The sequence below is a fragment of the Hakea prostrata genome, chromosome 2, assembly GCF_041222555.1.
Source record: "Hakea prostrata isolate BN-2017 chromosome 2, UWA_Hpros_2, whole genome shotgun sequence".
Taxonomy (NCBI): Eukaryota; Viridiplantae; Streptophyta; class Magnoliopsida; order Proteales; family Proteaceae; genus Hakea; species Hakea prostrata.
The window spans coordinates 55,871,221-55,889,148 of NC_142601.1; the positions used below are offsets into that span (position 1 = coordinate 55,871,221).

At 36.5% G+C, this 17,928-nt stretch overlaps 2 protein-coding genes across 5 annotated transcripts; both read right to left on the minus strand.

The window, feature by feature from the left end:
• Window positions 1–356: 356 nt before the first annotated feature.
• On the minus strand, window positions 357–13,878 carry LOC149025025 (tudor domain protein (DUF1767)). Of its 4 annotated transcripts, none has more exons than XR_016171689.1 (8): window positions 13,578–13,878; window positions 13,258–13,425; window positions 3,494–3,740; window positions 2,722–2,901; window positions 2,302–2,576; window positions 1,827–2,007; window positions 1,647–1,712; window positions 357–750 (listed from the first exon to the last, which is right to left on the minus strand). XR_016171689.1 is itself a non-coding variant. In XM_089145221.1 (7 exons), the coding sequence occupies exons 1-6, from the start codon at window positions 13,824–13,826 to the stop codon at window positions 1,864–1,866; spliced, it is 1,263 nt and encodes a 420-aa protein (XP_089001347.1). In that variant the 5' UTR covers window positions 13,827–13,878; the 3' UTR covers window positions 357–1,712; window positions 1,827–1,863. The 4 variants fall into 4 exon arrangements, 1 of the variants encoding a protein (XP_089001347.1); XR_016171688.1 differs by having other exon boundaries at window positions 357–847; XR_016171687.1 differs by having other exon boundaries at window positions 357–857.
• Window positions 13,879–14,759: 881 nt separating this feature from the next.
• Window positions 14,760–17,848, minus strand: LOC149025026 (P-loop containing nucleoside triphosphate hydrolases superfamily protein). The gene is made up of 12 exons (XM_089145223.1): window positions 17,459–17,848; window positions 16,875–17,245; window positions 16,612–16,691; window positions 16,452–16,503; window positions 16,302–16,343; window positions 16,144–16,222; window positions 15,938–15,969; window positions 15,791–15,859; window positions 15,619–15,693; window positions 15,378–15,494; window positions 15,236–15,286; window positions 14,760–15,081 (listed from the first exon to the last, which is right to left on the minus strand). The coding sequence occupies exons 1-12, from the start codon at window positions 17,616–17,618 to the stop codon at window positions 14,938–14,940; spliced, it is 1,272 nt and encodes a 423-aa protein (XP_089001349.1). The 5' UTR covers window positions 17,619–17,848; the 3' UTR covers window positions 14,760–14,937.
• Window positions 17,849–17,928: the final 80 nt, after the last annotated feature.

Consider the following 17,928-nt stretch of genomic DNA (forward strand, 5'->3'; position numbering starts at 1 on the left):
TTTGCTTAAATTAGTATTCAACTGTGGCAAATGAGTAATGTTGTTTTTGGAAAATTTATGCATACCTCCCCTGCATATGTTGTAGTTGTATTTTTGCTAATTAAACTTTTAAAATAATAAATACCACCTCAGTTTATCAAAATAATTAGCATTTTGGTGCATAAGTATCTTAGGAATATTCATCATATTAAGAGAGAGATTGAACAAAAGAAACGACACACAATTTTTTTTCTTCCAAATGGATTAAACACATGATATTGAAAACATAAGAGCAGCTCCACTAAATCTAACATTTTTGGAGCCATCATAATCCAAATAAATGAATAAATAAATTATCTGATATAAGCAGACTCTCTCTCTCTCTGAATAGGAATATACTTTGTAATTTGAAAAATATAACTAACACATACACAATCATCCATGCTTCAATTGAGCTCAGGATGGTTTAAATATGATTTATAGCCTACATGAGTACTGACGGTTGTTTAAGATTTCAATCACCATGACTAAGAGTGCGAAGGGAATTTTTCTGTGGAAGTAGATTTTTCAAAGACGAATGAATTTACATCAATGAAAATTTGCAAGCAAAAATATCAATAAAACGCCTGTACATACAAAACTATTTCCACCGGTTCAGCAACACAAGTAATACATCAGGAAAGGGAAGAAAAAAAAGGGGTCCAGCCAACAAGAAAAATATGATACAAGCAGTCTTCTCCCGCGCGTATATGATCCTCTCTGCTTTGCAATCTGCATATGAATCACAACACTTATCATTGACTTTTAACTCATAATGCTCATTCTTCCAAGCTTAGATGAAACCAAGTGGCTCCAGAAACTGATGGACCTGCAAATGGCTAAACAAACTTAAAATTAAAATTAAAAATTAAAAAAGAGAAAGCAAACTCACCTGTTGTCACCAAAAAATCATGGTAACTGTATCATGAACTCTTACTACATGAGCAGCTTCCCAGTAAGGGCATATAAAGGTTTGAAGCCCTTTAGCTGGCAAAGTCCTTAGATTTTGTCGCCAAGGACCAGGACTGTCTCAACTTCATTGTGCTACCAGCTCAAATAGAGAAGTTTGAAACCAAGTGTGCACATAGCAATGTAATACACCGAAAGGTTCTAAAGAAGTTTCCCAGCGCAGGAGACTCCCACTATACTAGTAGGTCTTGAAGGGCAAATGTAACAGTCTTACCTCTTGCTCCTCAATTGTAATAGCACAACTTAACCAACACTGGAATCGTTTAGAAAACCACACCAGGCAAGCTTGGAGAAGGTCAAATAAAATCTTCAGTGGAAGTTTCCAGCAACAGTTTTTTTTTCACCAATAGTTCAAAACTTTTGAGCAAAAGGCTTCCCCTTATTTTTAATTTAATAATCATCTGGATTGAATGGTATCCACATAATTATTACAGTAGGTCAACAATTTTAAAAGCATGAATACGGGTGTTCAAATCAAATCAGTTTCTAGCAAGAAGATATTAATTTGAGAAGGAAGAAGCTAAAGCAAAATTAAACCCAAAGCAATTTCCCAAGCATATGATTCACTGACAATTCATTAGTGACATACAAACAAATACTGAAACACCATAAATTACCATTAAGATCATCAAAGTGGAACACCCAAGGTAAGTCCATACCTTTAAAGTGGCAAAACACTGACTTCAGATCATGGGGAATCTAATCCACTTTCGTTGATGCTTGGCCTTCAGGACAGGAATCATGAAATTTATCAGTAATGGCAACTGTAGTACGGTTAATCAAAAAGGAGTTTCTTTCTTCTGTTATTAAATAAGGAAAAAGAAACCCATAAGACCTACCAAAGAAGATGAGTCAATGATAAACAAGAACTGATCCTCAGAATCTCCTCCTTCCTCTTCCTCTCCCCCTTCCTCTTCCTCTAGAACCCATCCTACCTTGGTTATTCAATTCATCTCTCCTCTCAAAATTGAACATGCTCATCCGTATCTTCTCTGCATCCATATCATTGCCTGCATTTACCTGCAAGTTCTAAAGAAAATAAGATACCCGGAGCAAGACAACACAAAACCCTGAATAAAATAATAACAGTAACGATAAAAACAGTGGTACGCACTTCTTCTTCTTTTCTTTTCTTTTTTTTTTTTTTTTTTTTTTGGGGGGGGGGGGGGGTGGATGGTAAACTGTAACATTTACCAAGCTTCATATTGCGATCTTTTTCAACTTTTTCACATTCTTAACAAAAATTCACCACATCCCTCGATTTCCAAAGTCTGATATTATTAATCAGAACAAGAAATCAAATAAAATGCATACATGGGAATCTTCGATATCTAATTGATTTTGAAGCTGCCAAGCGATCTCCTCATCACGACTGATGTCTTGAACCCCAACTCTTAAATGAGGCTTCCCCCCACCCTTTAGCCTCTCCCATTCATCTAATGTCAGGGACTGCTCTTCTTGCTTTTCTTTTCCTCTATTTCTTGGACCTCTAAAGTGTCGAGAGTGCCGATCATCGTGGGATGGTTGATTCATTTTCTGTAAAAGCTTCTGTGCAGCGGCCTGATTTTGAACAGGCACTGCTTCAGCCACTGTGAAAGTACAGACAACAATATAACTACAGCTTTGCAAACATATAGTAGTATAGAACTTCAGAAAAAGAGAGACGGGGTAGCACAGAATTTGAAATTATTAATTATTAAGAAAATAAATGTAGATAACTAAATTTCCTGATACCTTCTTTCAGTCTGGATTCAGAAGTACTTGGGTTTTTTTCAGCATTTCCAGTCAAGGAAGCTGCCTTCAGATCACCATCCATCTGATCAACTACTGAGTCAAGAGTTTGATTCAGAGAATTTCCACCACCAGGTTTAACAAGGGTAGGTCCAGGTGCTCTTGATGTAGGTTCCGAAGCATCTACATACCATACCATTAGGAGTCAATTGCATATGAACACAACTTTCTCCATGAAATAACACTAATTTACAAGGAAAAGAAAGTTCACAGTACATTAAAACCACATCAATAAATGCATGATACCACTGGTAACCAAGATTACCAGCAAATCCTTAAAAGAAGGATTGTTACTAGTTAATTGTCAATAATACCTAGAATCTCCACCAACCTCAAAATGTATCTTGACCATGTTTGGTACATAACATACAGAATCAAGTGCTCTTGCCAATCAACCACAAGTAAGGTCACTCCAGTCACAAGTTGAGGCAAATTAACTTCTACAAGGCAACTACACCCATTTCTCAAATTTTATTCCAGTCCTGAATAGAGTATGGTAGCATCTGGATCTCACAAGGAGACCCTGTTACTGCTGCCGACCCTTTAAGATGCACTCTAAGACTCTACTGTAGTAAAGCTAGAACGCCCTCATCAGCAAATTCAACATATCTTCATATCCTATTCCTAAGTCCCAAGCCATTTTTGGGATTTGAGAAGTTCAGAAGCAATAAAAAGGGAATAAGAAATGCTGTATAATTATGTTTAGAATACTTACAAGAAGAATTCTGGGCTTGGGCATTCTTCTGGGAGCCAGCCCCAATTTTCAACTTCTCAAATGGTGGAGGTCCATCACCATCATTTTTCTGAGATAGCCTCAAGGTCGAGCGTGAAAAACCAGAATATTTCCGAGTCAGCTGCCATTCTTCATAAAGTGATTCAACACGACCTCCTAAAACAGTTACTGTTTTAGGATTCAAACATAATATTCCATTACGGATTGTAGCTTTGTTTTCCAAACGCACCTAAAAACCCAGGAGGGACAACATAAGGACAGTGATGACAAACAGAAGAAATATTGGAGAAGGGCCAAGAAGAACTAGCTGGACTGATGTGTTCCTTGGCAGACTGATTCGAGGCTTAACACAGCCTGGTTTCTTCTGGTTAAATAGTTCTTTTATTTCTTTTAATTCTGGTTCCATTGGTTCAGTTATTGAACCAGAATTAATGGTCAACTAGATTAGGCATAGCATCAATGAATCAGGTTTCATTTGATTTCATCCTCTTCACAAACCAATCAGATTAACTGGGCTGGAGATTCATAACTCAAGGCTCTCTCAATAACTAATACACCTCGAAACAGCAAGGAAGCCAAAAGTTTCAGAGTTCTGAAACTGAATCCAGTGTTATTGTTAACTTCAAATATGAAACCTAAGTTTTAATTAAAATGATGGAAGGGCATTCAGAAACCAGGGTTTTGGGGTTTCAAGTAAGGGTATCTCATTGGTGAAAACCTCAATCTAAGCACTTGTTTACTAAGATTGTGATTAACTTATAAGAGACAGCTAGTTAGCCAGCAACAGAGAACAACAGTTAGGAAAAAATAGCAGATAATTAAGTAAAGAAGAAAGAAGAATAGAGCAAAGGGAGGTGAAGGAGAATATCAGAAATGCAAGAGAGTCATGCGCAGGTCATGGCAGCCATCAGTTTCAATTCATAAACACTTTTCATTCATGTCTCTAATCTCAACAGTGGGAGCAGATGCATTTTTGTAGAACAAAATAAAACAAATCGTATTCCTATCTTGAAACTTAAATAGTGATCTACTCCATATTGAACTCTAAAACCGAAAAGAAAAGAAAAGAAGAAGGAAAAAAAGGGAACCTTTGATTTCGATTCTACTTCTATCTATGGCAGAAATTAAGAGAGAAAATAAATAAATCAATATTTTTACTTATCCAATGCCTATCTGCATAAACTCTCCCAGACTCTCAACTCCAATTGGTCATGCTCCCATTAAAATCTTTAATTTGTTTGTCAATCAAATAGCACATGTCATGAGGTAAAGAAGAGCAGGCTGATGTGCCACTGGAGGAGATTGTTGCTGACAAGGCACGCCGACATTGCAGAAGGCTATGTGCTCAAACAAAATTACAAAGAGATGAAATTGTCTGATGCTGCAGCATCAACAACTGTAAAAACACTTAAAGCCAAGATTTTGCAGTAGAAAACCCTTTTGTTTAAATAGGAAGCTAAAGTACTACATTGGAGAATAAGGTAATACTACAGAGCGAGCTTCAACTTCATCATCATCATCACTAGGAATAACATACTGTGAAGGATGAGGGCACAAATTGGCATCATTGTTGTTATCCTTCTTTAAAATAATACAAAATTCAATATCTCTGAGAGTAAGATGCACTATGGGCTCAGATACTTTCCCAAACATTAAACCTTCACAACTTCAAAGGAGTTCTAACCAACACCCCACCCCACAGCCCCCAAAGAAATAAAATAAAACAAAATACAGGAATTAACTGGAAACTCTATCCTTCAAAGACGGCAGTGTGTGTTGAGTTCTAAATATCATTAGAAGGGGTGACTAGCAAGGGAATTAAATTGATTCAGAAGAAAAGTCCTTGCTCTCTGACAGTTTGAAATACCAGAGCAATAGAGAATATGGAATGCTACCTTCTGAAATGTACCTTTTGGATTACTTTAGTACATAAAAGTAAGGGTAAATTGTTGCTTCAATGCCATGGAGAGATCCTTCTCTTTACAGCCACCTGTTATGCCATGTGGCATGCTTATATGGGACCTAATTTTCTTGACAGGTAGACAACCAGTCCCCTGTACACACGTCAACCTTCAGTAAAACTATACACATCCAGGGCCATTGGAGAATGCATACAGTGGGCGCGCAGTACTGCAAAAGTGCATAGACATACATGAGATGCATGTCAACACCTAAATCTTATTTAGATGAAAATTAAGTTTGAAATTTGGCTCCCTATCCAGACCGATGTATATCCACATCCCCATGGAGAGAAGAAACCTCCCTATAAAGGATCATGTAAAGGCAAAACTGACTGATAATGAATACTGAAAAAGAGGGATCTTAACTTACATCAAATCTGCATTTTTCACAAATTCCTGTCGCATGCCCAGTAGAATGGATTTGCTAGCAGAAACAACTAGGGTTTGAGACTCTAGGTTCAAGAATTTTGTCACTCGAGGATGAGTGCAAGAATAAATCCTATTTGTGGATGATGAAGCATCAATTATGAAAGGTATAATTTAAAAGATGTCCTGGTAGATAGGGATGGTTAAATTACGAATATAGAAGCAATGGTAACAATATAGTGCACCGTTTACGTCTATGAGTGCCAGGAAAATGTTGAAGGATAAAAAAATAAGGAAAAGAAAGAAACAAGAGAGACAGCAAGAGCAAGACCAAGCTAACCCTACAATTTCATCAACGGTAACTCAAGCACAAACCATTTGAATCACACAAGCCTTAAAGCAAGTCGCAATACAATCACACTAGCTGACAGCAACCATAGGAATAGATAATTTGAGTTGTGTTTTGGATAAGTGGAGAAATTTTGAGAGAAGGACCGTTTTCATATCCCTCTCTTCTCTTTTCCATTTATTATTGTTGAGGTATTTGAGTCATAACCAATTAGGTTGAGGTACTCAAGTTATACCCAACTTATTGTTGAGGTATTTGGGTCATACTCAACTTATGTTCTAATATGAGCCATCAGATTAGTTACGATCTAACGGTGTAATGGGCCTTGTAGGAGAGTCCAATTACCAATAGAATTCAGTATTTATTCTATAAATACTAGCTGGAAGCAGCGGTCTGGGTATTCCAAACTAGATACTCAGGGTGTAATGCTTTAAGCAACCTCGTGCTTAAACCCTAACCCTAACAATCTTAAAGCATTAGTTTTCTTGAGAAGTTCTTATTCAGAAAAAGGTGATCGACGTTGCGATCGACGCTGCTTGGAGTGTTCTACGACTCAAGTAATCAGTGAGTAATCCTCCCTCACAAGTAAGTGGCTTCCTCCATACTTACTGATTTTCTCTTTTGAAGAATAAAGTTTTCGTTCTAGTAATCTGTTAGATTCAAACGAACGAATTTTTAGACGGAACGAATAAGTTTTCTGTCTTGATCGTTTTTTCAGAATTAAATATTGTAGATAACAATCTTTATCAACAGCTATTCTGACAATACCTGAATGAAACGAGTAATATTTTTGAGTTTCCCATGAACCAATGCTAGTCATTAGCCTTTGAGGTAGTGAGGTCATGAGGTGTTGCTTGAAAACCTTTTTGTTTTTGACTCGGTTAACGAGAATCAGGTTATGTCTTTGGAAAAAAGATAAAGTGAGTTAACTACAATTCCTTTTTTTTTAGTTTTTTTGGACATTAATAGTTCATAAAGCAAACGACTTTATTGAGGTACACATAAAGTGTCTTTTGGAATTCTGACAAACCATATTTTTTGGTTAACCTACAATGACTTTTTGGAATTCGGTTTTTGAGGTGGACATAAAGCATCTCTGTAAGATTATCCCATCTGAACCTTTTTAATATTGAACTGGTTTTGTCAAAAGATTTTTCATCATATTAAATTAGACAACGGTTGGAGCATATGTCATCCAGCGTATGGGTTGACAAACTTGGTTATGGATCCAAAACAGAAACGAGGTTACGATCGCTAAACCAAGAAGATCGATATTCTGATGTTCCGCATCGGATCAAAAAGTCAGTTTCTGATGAGATTTTCTGCTATTCCGTTTCTTCGTGATTTTTAGTCTTCTGTTATTTTTAATTATCTAATATAATAATTAATCATGTTTGATAAGAGAATCTGGTTTATTATTATTGTTTTTTGGTAAACAAATCGGATGATCAAATTGATCCCGACGTTATCAATTGAGTAGATCGATTACTTCAATGTTGATTTGTTTATTTGAAAGTCATCATTAAAGTTGATGCGTTTATTTAGAAGGATATAAAGGCTTTAAAATCAAAGCAATATGTGGCAGATTTGAAGAAAGTCATTAGCGTTTCTTTCATCAATTGAGTTTATTAATTATTTAAACTTTGAAGAAAGCTATCATGATGACTTTATAAAAAGGTGGAATTATGGTTATTTTGTTATTCGTGTCAGTCACTAATGTTTGTTGGAACTTGGAATTCCTTTTATGAGGTATACCGTGTTCTGAACACAGTAACTTTTGTTTAAAAGTGTTTTACACAAAAGACAAAATAACTTTATGTTCTCAGGTTTAAGAATCAAATTCTTTATTGTTTTTCATTACAGTGAAATCTGGTAAGTATCCTTTTTTGCCTTATTCTGATTTGAAAAGAGGAAGAATCGAATTCTTTATTGTTTTTCATTGCATTGAAATCTGGTAAGTATCCTTTTTGTCTTATTCATTGATTTGAAAAGAGGGTCACAGAAATATTGTTTTTGATACATTTGTTTATTCTGACAATAAAACGGTGATAAAGCAGTTTAGCAAAGAAAGATTAAACATTGCTTTATTTCCCCCTTTCTCTCTCTTTTCCACCTGCTGGAAAAGAAAAACACAATTTGGAAATTAATGGAAGTCTTATCATTAATTAATTTTATTTGTATCTTCTTTGATTACTGTATTTATCCAGGATCAAAATGGATGTTGTTCCAATTGACATGGTCAAACTACAGACTTTTACTGGATCTGAGTTTAATACCTGGAAAAGAAAAACACAATTTGGATTAAGGTATTTGAAAGTGTTTCATACGGTAGAATCCTCTTTTGAAAATACTGTTGAGGAGATCAGTGAATTACAATGGAAAAAAGATGAGGTTTTTTGCAGAGACTACTTGTTGAATGTCCTGTCAAATAGACTTGCAGAAACCTACAGCAAGTTTGCAAGTGCTAAAGAAATATGGGACAACCTGGATGCTCAATATAAAAAGGAGGAAGAATTGTCCAAAACTCATCTAGTGGACAAATTCCTGAACTTCAAATTTGTTGAAGACAAAGAAATACTCCCTCAAGTTACAGATCTTGAAAATCTGAGATCCAAACTAGTCACAGAGAAAATAAATGTTTGTGATCAATTTCTTGTTGGGACAATTATTAACAAGTTACCATCGACCTGGCACTCATTTAAAACTGAGATTTATAGGAAAAAGGTACAGGTGGGGCTGGATGATCTCAAACGATTCATACGAATCGAAGATGAGAATAGACTTAGTATTAACTTGGAGATGGTGAGTAGACAAAAATCTGCTGCGAATATGATCTCTTATCCCAAGTATAATTCTAAGCAAACCAAGCCACACAATAGTGAACCCAAGAAGTTGGAGGCCAAACATACTATCTTACACAAGAAGAAGGGCAAGTGCCACAACTGTGAAAAATGGGGACACTATGCATCTGAATGTAGACTTCCAAAAAGGGGTGATGGACACACTAAAAAGAAAGAAGTCAACATGACAACTTATAACACTGAGCCTAGACATTTTGTAGCCATGGTAGGCGTAAAGGAGGTCAAGACCAAAAATTCTTCAGTTGCAAATGGAGCATCAGCCATGGTAACCCATAGAGGAACTGCAAATCTGATTCTATATTCAGGTAAGAAACTAACTTTAAAAGATGTTAAAGTAGTTCCTAATTTAGAAAGAATTTAATTTCACATAGCCTTTTATGCAATGCTGGCATGTGTATTTCTTTTCATAGTGGTAGTGTAACTTTAACTGTTAACTCTTAAAGCACGTCTAGTAGCTAAGGGCTATGAATGCAAACTTGAAGAGACAAAGCAGCGGTCTGAGTATTCCAAACTAGATACTCAGGGTGTAATGCTTTAAGCAACCTCGTGCTTAAACTCTAACCCTAACAATCTTAAAGCATTAGTTTTATTCGAGCTTTCTAGAGGGGAATCAAAAAAGCGATGGTGTCTTGATCATATGCAAGTATGTTAAAACATTATTGTTACCTACACTGCTGCTGGAAAACGTGAGCATGCTTCGGGAAGACGATCTAAAAACCCCCACGAAGGGTAACCGTCCACTTCAACGGTGCTTCAATTTGCAGCAAACACATGATAGACTCTTGTTCAGATAAGTTTATTTTACTCAAAACAGTCTGAATTTTGTATTTTAAATTTGAAAGTAGTCTTTCTTTGGGAGTTGGGTACGTGTTTGTGAAAGATCCACACCTCCACATGTGGTAAAAGTGATTCTCACTTCTCACATCTCTGTTAATCTCATCCACCAAAAGGAAGTTTATCTTCTGAGGATATTCTCGATCCGCAGAGTGAACGACTCGAAAAACTTTTAAGTTTGACCGAGCTCTGTTCGTAGCAAGTCATTGATTTTAAGAAATCTGTTTTGGCTAGTCGCAGAAACCTGCAACGTTTTTGTTTTTTGGCCGGAATTGATCACTGGCTGCCAAAAAAAAGAGTGGTTTTACAATTTTTCCAAGTTGTTTGAATGTTGCGAATAGAACTAAACTTGGAACAAGGATTCCTACAGGGAAGAATGGGACAATTTCATTCTTGGGATATGGACATGCACAGGTGGATAAGGAAAGAACAAGGAATTTTTAATTAAATTTCTTTAACTTGTGGAAAAGCTTGGAAATTTTCGAATTTTTATGGCTGGTTGATACGATGACAATCCACTCAGCTTCCCTTTTCCCTTTTTTAGAGCCTTGAAGGTCGGTATGCCTAATGGGAATTTTCGTATGAATCATTTGAGATCATCCAGCCCCTCCTTTACCTTTTTCCTATACATCTCAGTTTTAAATGAGTGCCAGGTCGATGGTAACTTGTTAATAATTGTCCCAACAAGAAATTGATCACAAACATTTATTTTCTCTGTGACTAGTTTGGATCTCAGATTTTCAAGATCTGTAACTTGAGGGAGTATTTCTTTGTCTTCAACAAATTTGAAGTTCAGGAATTTGTCCACTAGATGAGTTTTGGACAATTCTTCCTCCTTTTTATATTGAGCATCCAGGTTGTCCCATATTTCTTTAGCACTTGCAAACTTGCTGTAGGTTTCTGCAAGTCTATTTGACAGGACATTCAACAAGTAGTCTCTGCAAAAAACCTCATCTTTTTTCCATTGTAATTCACTGATCTCCTCAACAGTATTTTCAAAAGAGGATTCTACCGTATGAAACACTTTCAAATACCTTAATCCAAATTGTGTTTTTCTTTTCCAGATATTAAACTCAGATCCAGTAAAAGTCTGTAGTTTGACCATGTCAATTGGAACAACATCCATTTTGATCCTGGATAAATACAGTAATCAAAGAAGATACAAATAAAATTAATTAATGATAAGACTTCCATTAATTTCCAAATTGTGTTTTTCTTTTCCAGCAGTTGGAAAAGAGAGGGAAAGGGGGAAATAAAGCAATGTTTAATCTTTCTTTGCTTTATCACTGTTTATTGTCAGAATAAACAAATGTATCAAAAACAATATTTATGTGACCCTCTTTTCAAATCAATGAATAAGACAAAAAGGATACTTACCAGATTTCAATGCAATGAAAAACAATAAAGAATTCGATTCTTCCTCTTTTCAAATCAGAATAAGGCAAAAAAGGATACTTACCAGATTTCACTGTAATGAAAAACAATAAAGAATTCGATTCTTAAACCTGAGAACATAAAGTTATTTTGTCTTTTGTGTAAAACACTTTTAAACAAAAGTTACTGTGTTCGAACACCAGTATACCTCATAAAAGGAATTCCAAGTTCCAACAAACATTAGTGACTAACACGAATAACAAAATAACCATAATTCCACCTTTTTATAAAGTCATCATGATAGCTTTCTTCAAAGTTTAAATAATTAATAAACTCAATTGATGAAAGAAACGCTAATGACTTTCTTCAAATCTGCCACATATTGCTTTGATTTTAAAGCCTTTATATCCTTCTAAATAAACGCATCAACTTTAATGATGACTTTCAAATAAACAAATCAACATTGAAGTAATCGATCTACTCAATTGATAACGTCGGGATCAATTTGATCATCCGATTTGTTTACCAAAAAACAATAATAATAAACCAGATTCTCTTATCAAACATGATTAATTATTATATTAGATAATTAAAAATAATGTAAGACTAAAAATCACGAAGAAACGGAATAGCGAGAAAATCTCATCGAAATTGACTTTTTGATCCGATGCGGAACATCAGAATATCGGTCTTCTTGGTTTAGCGATCGTAACCTCGTTTCTGTTTTGGATCCATAACCAAGTTTGTCAACCCATACGCTGGATGACATATGCTCCAACCGTTGTCTAATTTAATATGATGAAAAATCTTTTGACAAAACCAGTTCAATATTAAAAAGGTTCAGATGGGATAATCTTACAGAGATGCTTTATGTCCACCTCAAAAACCGAATTCCAAAAAGTCATTGTAGGTTAACCAAAAAATATGGTTTGTCAGAATTCCAAAAGACACTTTATGTGTACCTCAATAAAGTCGTTTGCTTTATGAACTATTAATGTCCAAAAAAAAAAAAACTAAAAAAAAGGAATTGTAGTTAACTCACTTTATCTTTTTTCCAAAGACAACCTGATTCTCGTTAACCGAGTCAAAAACAAAAAGGTTTTCAAGCAACACCTCATGACCTCACTACCTCAAAGGCTAATGACTAGCATTGGTTCACGGGAAACTCAAAAATATTACTCGTTTCATTCAGGTATTGTCAGAATAGCTGTTGATAAAGATTGTTACCTACAATATTTAATTCTGAAAAAACGATCAAGGCAGAAAACTTATTCGTTCCGTCTAAAAATTCGTTCGTTTGAATCTAACAGATTACTAGAACGAAAACTTTATTCTTCAAAAGAGAAAATCAGTAAGTATGGAGGAAGCCACTTACTTGTGAGGGAGGATTACTCACTGATTACTTGAGTCGTAGAACACTCCAAGCAGCGTTGATCGCAACGTCGATCACCTTTTTCTGAATAAGAACTTCTCAAGAAAACTAATGCTTTAAGATTGTTAGGGTTAGGGTTTAAGCACGAGGTTGCTTAAAGCATTACACCCTGAGTATCTAGTTTGGAATACCCAGACCGCTGCTTCCAGCTAGTATTTATAGAATAAATACTGAATTCTATTGGTAATTGGACTCTCCTACAAGGCCCATTACACCGTTAGATCGTAACTAATCTGATGGCTCATATTAGAACATAAGTTGAGTATGACCCAAATACCTCAACAATAAGTTGGGTATAACTTGAGTACCTCAACCTAATTGGGTATGACTCAAATACCTCAACAATTATAAGTAAGCAAATCCCCTAAGAGACACAACAGAAATCCCTACGTATAATCGGCTCTATACAAAGATCATATTCATAAGAGCAGCATGAAGGGCCAGATGTGTGTAGTGCAGAAGAACACTGAAACACTTCATGTAGCAACATTTGATGAAAATTCCAGTGTAGCTTGAAAAAAAAAATGCAATATTGGAATGTGCAACATTGAGGTCAGTTCCTCGCGTACCTTAGCCCCAGGAAAAATATCGTCAGAAATGGCCACTATGGGAGAGTATTCTATAGCAACTACTTCTGAATGTCCATCAGTGAGAACAAATCGAAGGAGACGCCTACCGCCCGAGCTTGTGCTCTGAGACTCGATGCTACTCTTATATATGTCCCTCACTGAAACTATCTGCTCAAATAGAAAGATGACTTGATAATAAACAGAATTCAAAAATCGCATATGTGATCCGCAAGATGACGAATGAGGAGACGAAGCCATTAAAAGAAGTAAGAAAAAATTTAATTTTGATGAAACGAAGTTGACGGATTTTATATACAAACCTGAAGAACTTTTGGGCCTTGAAGATAGGATGATTTCCTAATTACAGATGAATCAGGTAAGGACTTCCCTCCAAAAGACCTCAAATCCATGTTTAGAAGCTCTGATTGAACGGAATCCGCATAACCCAATCCACTGCAAGTAACAACGTTAATTTGAATCAGAAATTTTGTATCTTCAAGGTCTCTAAAACACCATCCCCTTTGAATTAGGGTTTCTAAGACAGCTTCAGAAGAAGGTAGGTTCGCCATTGTTGGTGAACAGAAGAGAACAAGTGAAATCCCTCTTACTAACGACTGCGCAAGCCCGTATGTAAATAGCTAGATAAATCGCTAGATGCACCGTTGGATGAGAATATCATTCTTTAATACAAATGTCATTACGAATCAAATTCTTAGGCTGTTTTGGTATGGATTCTTAGAGTAGATTCTTGTTTAGGACGCATTTCTCGTATGCAAGAAAACTAAAGAAGTATCAGTTGGACACTAATCCAAAACCATTTTTATTCTCTTCCATGTCTGTTGGCCATCTTCATATGCAAGGGATATACTCATAGAATGCTAACATATGGTATACCTCTAGCATCCCACTTGTAGAATGTAAAATCTATACACAAACAAGTGCACCAGACCTTGTACATGCACCTTGACTAATCCTCAAAAGAGATCGATCTTAAGGGAGAGGCCCCAGTGCCAAGAAGACTCGAAATCTTGACCTCCTACTTCTGAAATGTTCGTCTTAGCCAGTTGATAGTTAATTGGATTGAGAACTCTCGTCTCTCTTCTGTTCCCAAAACCCGGTTTCGATAGTTTTGCTATTGTAATCTAATTTAAATGATGGAAGAGTCTTCGAAGAAGCCAACTCCAGAGCCACTCATCCTTTCTTATGGTTTTTTCAGTTGGCGTGCAGTTTTGAGATCAAACAGAGATTAGGGGATTCCGGCAGCAAACACAGGTTCCGTTTTATACCCTTTAATAAATTTTCTACTTAAACCTGAAAACCAAATCAGATTACCGGAGCTAAATGGTCATGGTATCAATATTATACCATCTACATATTTATAGATGTTACCTACACGATACCTGATACTGATACCAGCAGCCCTGGTCAGGGAGTATGTATATGCCACTGCCCCCACCAGAATGGTTCCCATAGAGCAGTAGCTGTGCACTAAAAGAGAACAGTTCCAAAAAAAACAAAGCCTTTCACATGTAAACTTATAGTACTGTTACATATTATTACATTCACATTTTTTTTGAATGCCGAAGGCAAGCCTCTCCAGTAGAGGATATTCCCACCAGCAGAAAAATTCAAAAAACAGAAAGGTTGTCTCTGCCTCTGAAGATGATCAGTTGAATTCATTTACACAGCTAAGATGGGACTCCTTTCTTCATCAATGTCGACAACAAGAACACGTTTTGGATCTGAACCACTTGGTCCTTCTGAGTAAAGTGTTGGAAGATAAGCCTTATATGCTGGCAGATAACGAGAAACAAAGTCCCTAACCTGCAAATTTGTAAACAGGTTAATAATATACAAGTTCATAACTCCTCTCGTCTCCGACAACCTTCATAATGCAGACATACATATATGAAATGAAATAAGAAAACATATATGAAATGAACAACAAGAGTCATAATTAAAAAAAATACAGAGTCACCTCCTCATCTGACATTCCAGGTTTGCCATCTGCCCTCATTGCAATCTCTGCCTGAAATTTAACATACAAGAATAAGTTAAACAAGCTGGCTTGTGTGGACTAGAACTTTTCAGGTACAAAACTTGTAGGCCTGATTGCAAACCTGTAATCGCCACTGGTACACACAATTGGGGTCCTTAATCTTGATCACTATCCATGCATTTATGAACTTGTCCCATGCATCATAATAAGCTTCAAGGTTCTTGTTTACAACCTCTAGCTGGAAAATAGCTATTGTTTATGTCAAAAGGATTCCATTTACATAAACGGCAAAATCATAGTTTAGCTTACACAATTGAACCTCAGACTTTCTTATCTGGATCTGTTGTTAAAGGACCACTAACCTGTGGGTCCACTGCTTTTACATCTTCCACAGGAAGGGGTTTAAAGCCAAGCATCCAACCTTCAAACAGAATGACCTATGTGACCAAAGAAAAAGCAAACAATAAGGACAATGAAGAATAAGGAACAAGTTCTAGTGATTATTCAAAAAAGCAACTGAAATCACTAGCCTACAGTTAGTGGTCCTTCAATCTCTGGCCATTTTGAAGGATCAGCTCTGTCACCCTTTCCACCAAATGCAGACTGCATTAGCAAAGTTCATCAGTAAGCAGGCTAGAACTCAAAAACCAAATCAAATCAAATCAAATCTTTAGTGCTCACTTTGTCATACCGTGGCAGCTTCATCTTCATACCTGGATAATTTAACATATCATATTACTCAATATATTCCAAATTTCCAATTAATGACAAAACCAAGACAAAAGGAACAAATAGAGGACATTTGTTTCCTCCATATAAGTACAGTTACATAAGTGCAAAATAAACAATTCCATGCAAAAGTGAGAACAGATGAGGCAGCGTCATACCTTCTTTTGTCAATTTGGTCAAAGCTGTTAGTGTTTCTATTGAAAATTGGAGATCATGGCTTCCGGCATTTCCACGCAACTAAAATACAGAGATAAATATTCCATTTATTTCCTGAGGGAAGAGAGAACTGATCCGTCTCCTATCAATAGAAATTTACCTTCAAAAGTGCATTGTCAGGATTTTCTTCTCTCAACTTAGCCTGCAATTGATAGGAATTACCTCAGAAGAATGAAAAGACAAGAGGGTAGGAAGAAAATAGAGGGGGAAAATGCAAATAGATTTTAGTTTAGCCGCACGGTATATTTACCTGTTCCTCTGCTGTCAAATAAAAATCATCTATTGATATTGTTGCAGATTTCCTAGTATTTGAATAAGAGGTCAGATGTTCTATAATTTTCATAAGGAGTTCCTTACAAGGAGAAAATTAATGACTCTATATGACAACATTCCATGTCACATGGACCTACCTCCCAGTCTTTCTGAAGAGATACTCTAGAGCAAAGACAAGAGTAGTCTTCCCACAACCTTGTGGCGCACTAAAGCCAATCTGCGCCACAATAAAGATCTGATATACATGAGCTCCTCCAGGACTTCAATGCAAAGTATTTCAATCGTGGTTGATTACAGCTCTGAAATGCTGCACTAAATCTATAACTGTATGTTTTGATCAAAAACAGGGAACTTGAGGCCCATCGGCAAACTGGCAATAAATAGAGAAAGGAACATATACCACTAAAGGAGGGATTTCTTCCCCATCTTTGAACATTGAATAATGCTTGGAAATCTGATCTTCACACCACAAGAACACTGGCACATAGTAGTGATAAATTCTCGTTTTCTGTGGGATTGTAAGTTGCATATCATTGAACTGCAACAATCTGCAAACATAACCCCCAAGGACTATCCACTTGTCAATGCTTGATTCCACCTTTTCCGTTGTCAGGCCCAACTTCTCTGTCAGAGGACCTGAGCATATAAACTCTAAAAGGTCCTCTACAGAGGAAATTACCGCAGACGCAGAGGGAAATGTGGAATACAAAGGGCCTGGTCTCAACCCGGGGTTGTCTATTGAATTGTCCTGCATCCATGAACATCCATTGCCTAGACGAAGAGAAGGATGAACACAAAATTAATCATATGTTAGGGATTGTGGTCCGAAACCAGCAAGAAAATGCACAAATCGTAGCAATACATATGCCTTCCAGTATAAAATTAAAAATAGAATTTTTTACCTCAATACAATCAATCAAAAATTCAATCATGAAAGGACGAAGCAAAGAAAGAAAATTTCTTTAGATTAGTTAGCAGCTATACCTGATTTTGGTGTTTCGCTTGACATTGTAGAGAGCTTGCGAATCAAGAGAGAAGAATTACGCGTCGAAGAAGTATGGACCTTAAAGGAAGAAAGGTGCTGAGTAGACAAAGGAGGCCATGGCCATGGCGATGGCTGAGAACAGGTGTTGAGAAACGCCATCTTCAAGCTTATCTCACTACCCTTCCTTGCCTGCCTTGGTAACTTCTCTCTTCCTTTGAAACTGCGTGAAACAAACCTGAACTACAATTTTAGTCGAAGTTAGGCTGGGAATTCCTCAGCTAGTTGTCTGGTACGCTCGTTTGTGATGTGGGTAACCAACAAATCACTGAAATATCCAGCTTGGAGTCTTTGGACTTCCAACAGTTCATCCTCGTCTCGTCGAGCGAGTCAAGCTTCGACTCGGTGAAAGTCTGGGCCCGACTATACCTGACCAGGGTTTGAAGCAAAAAGAAGAACCAGATCCACATCC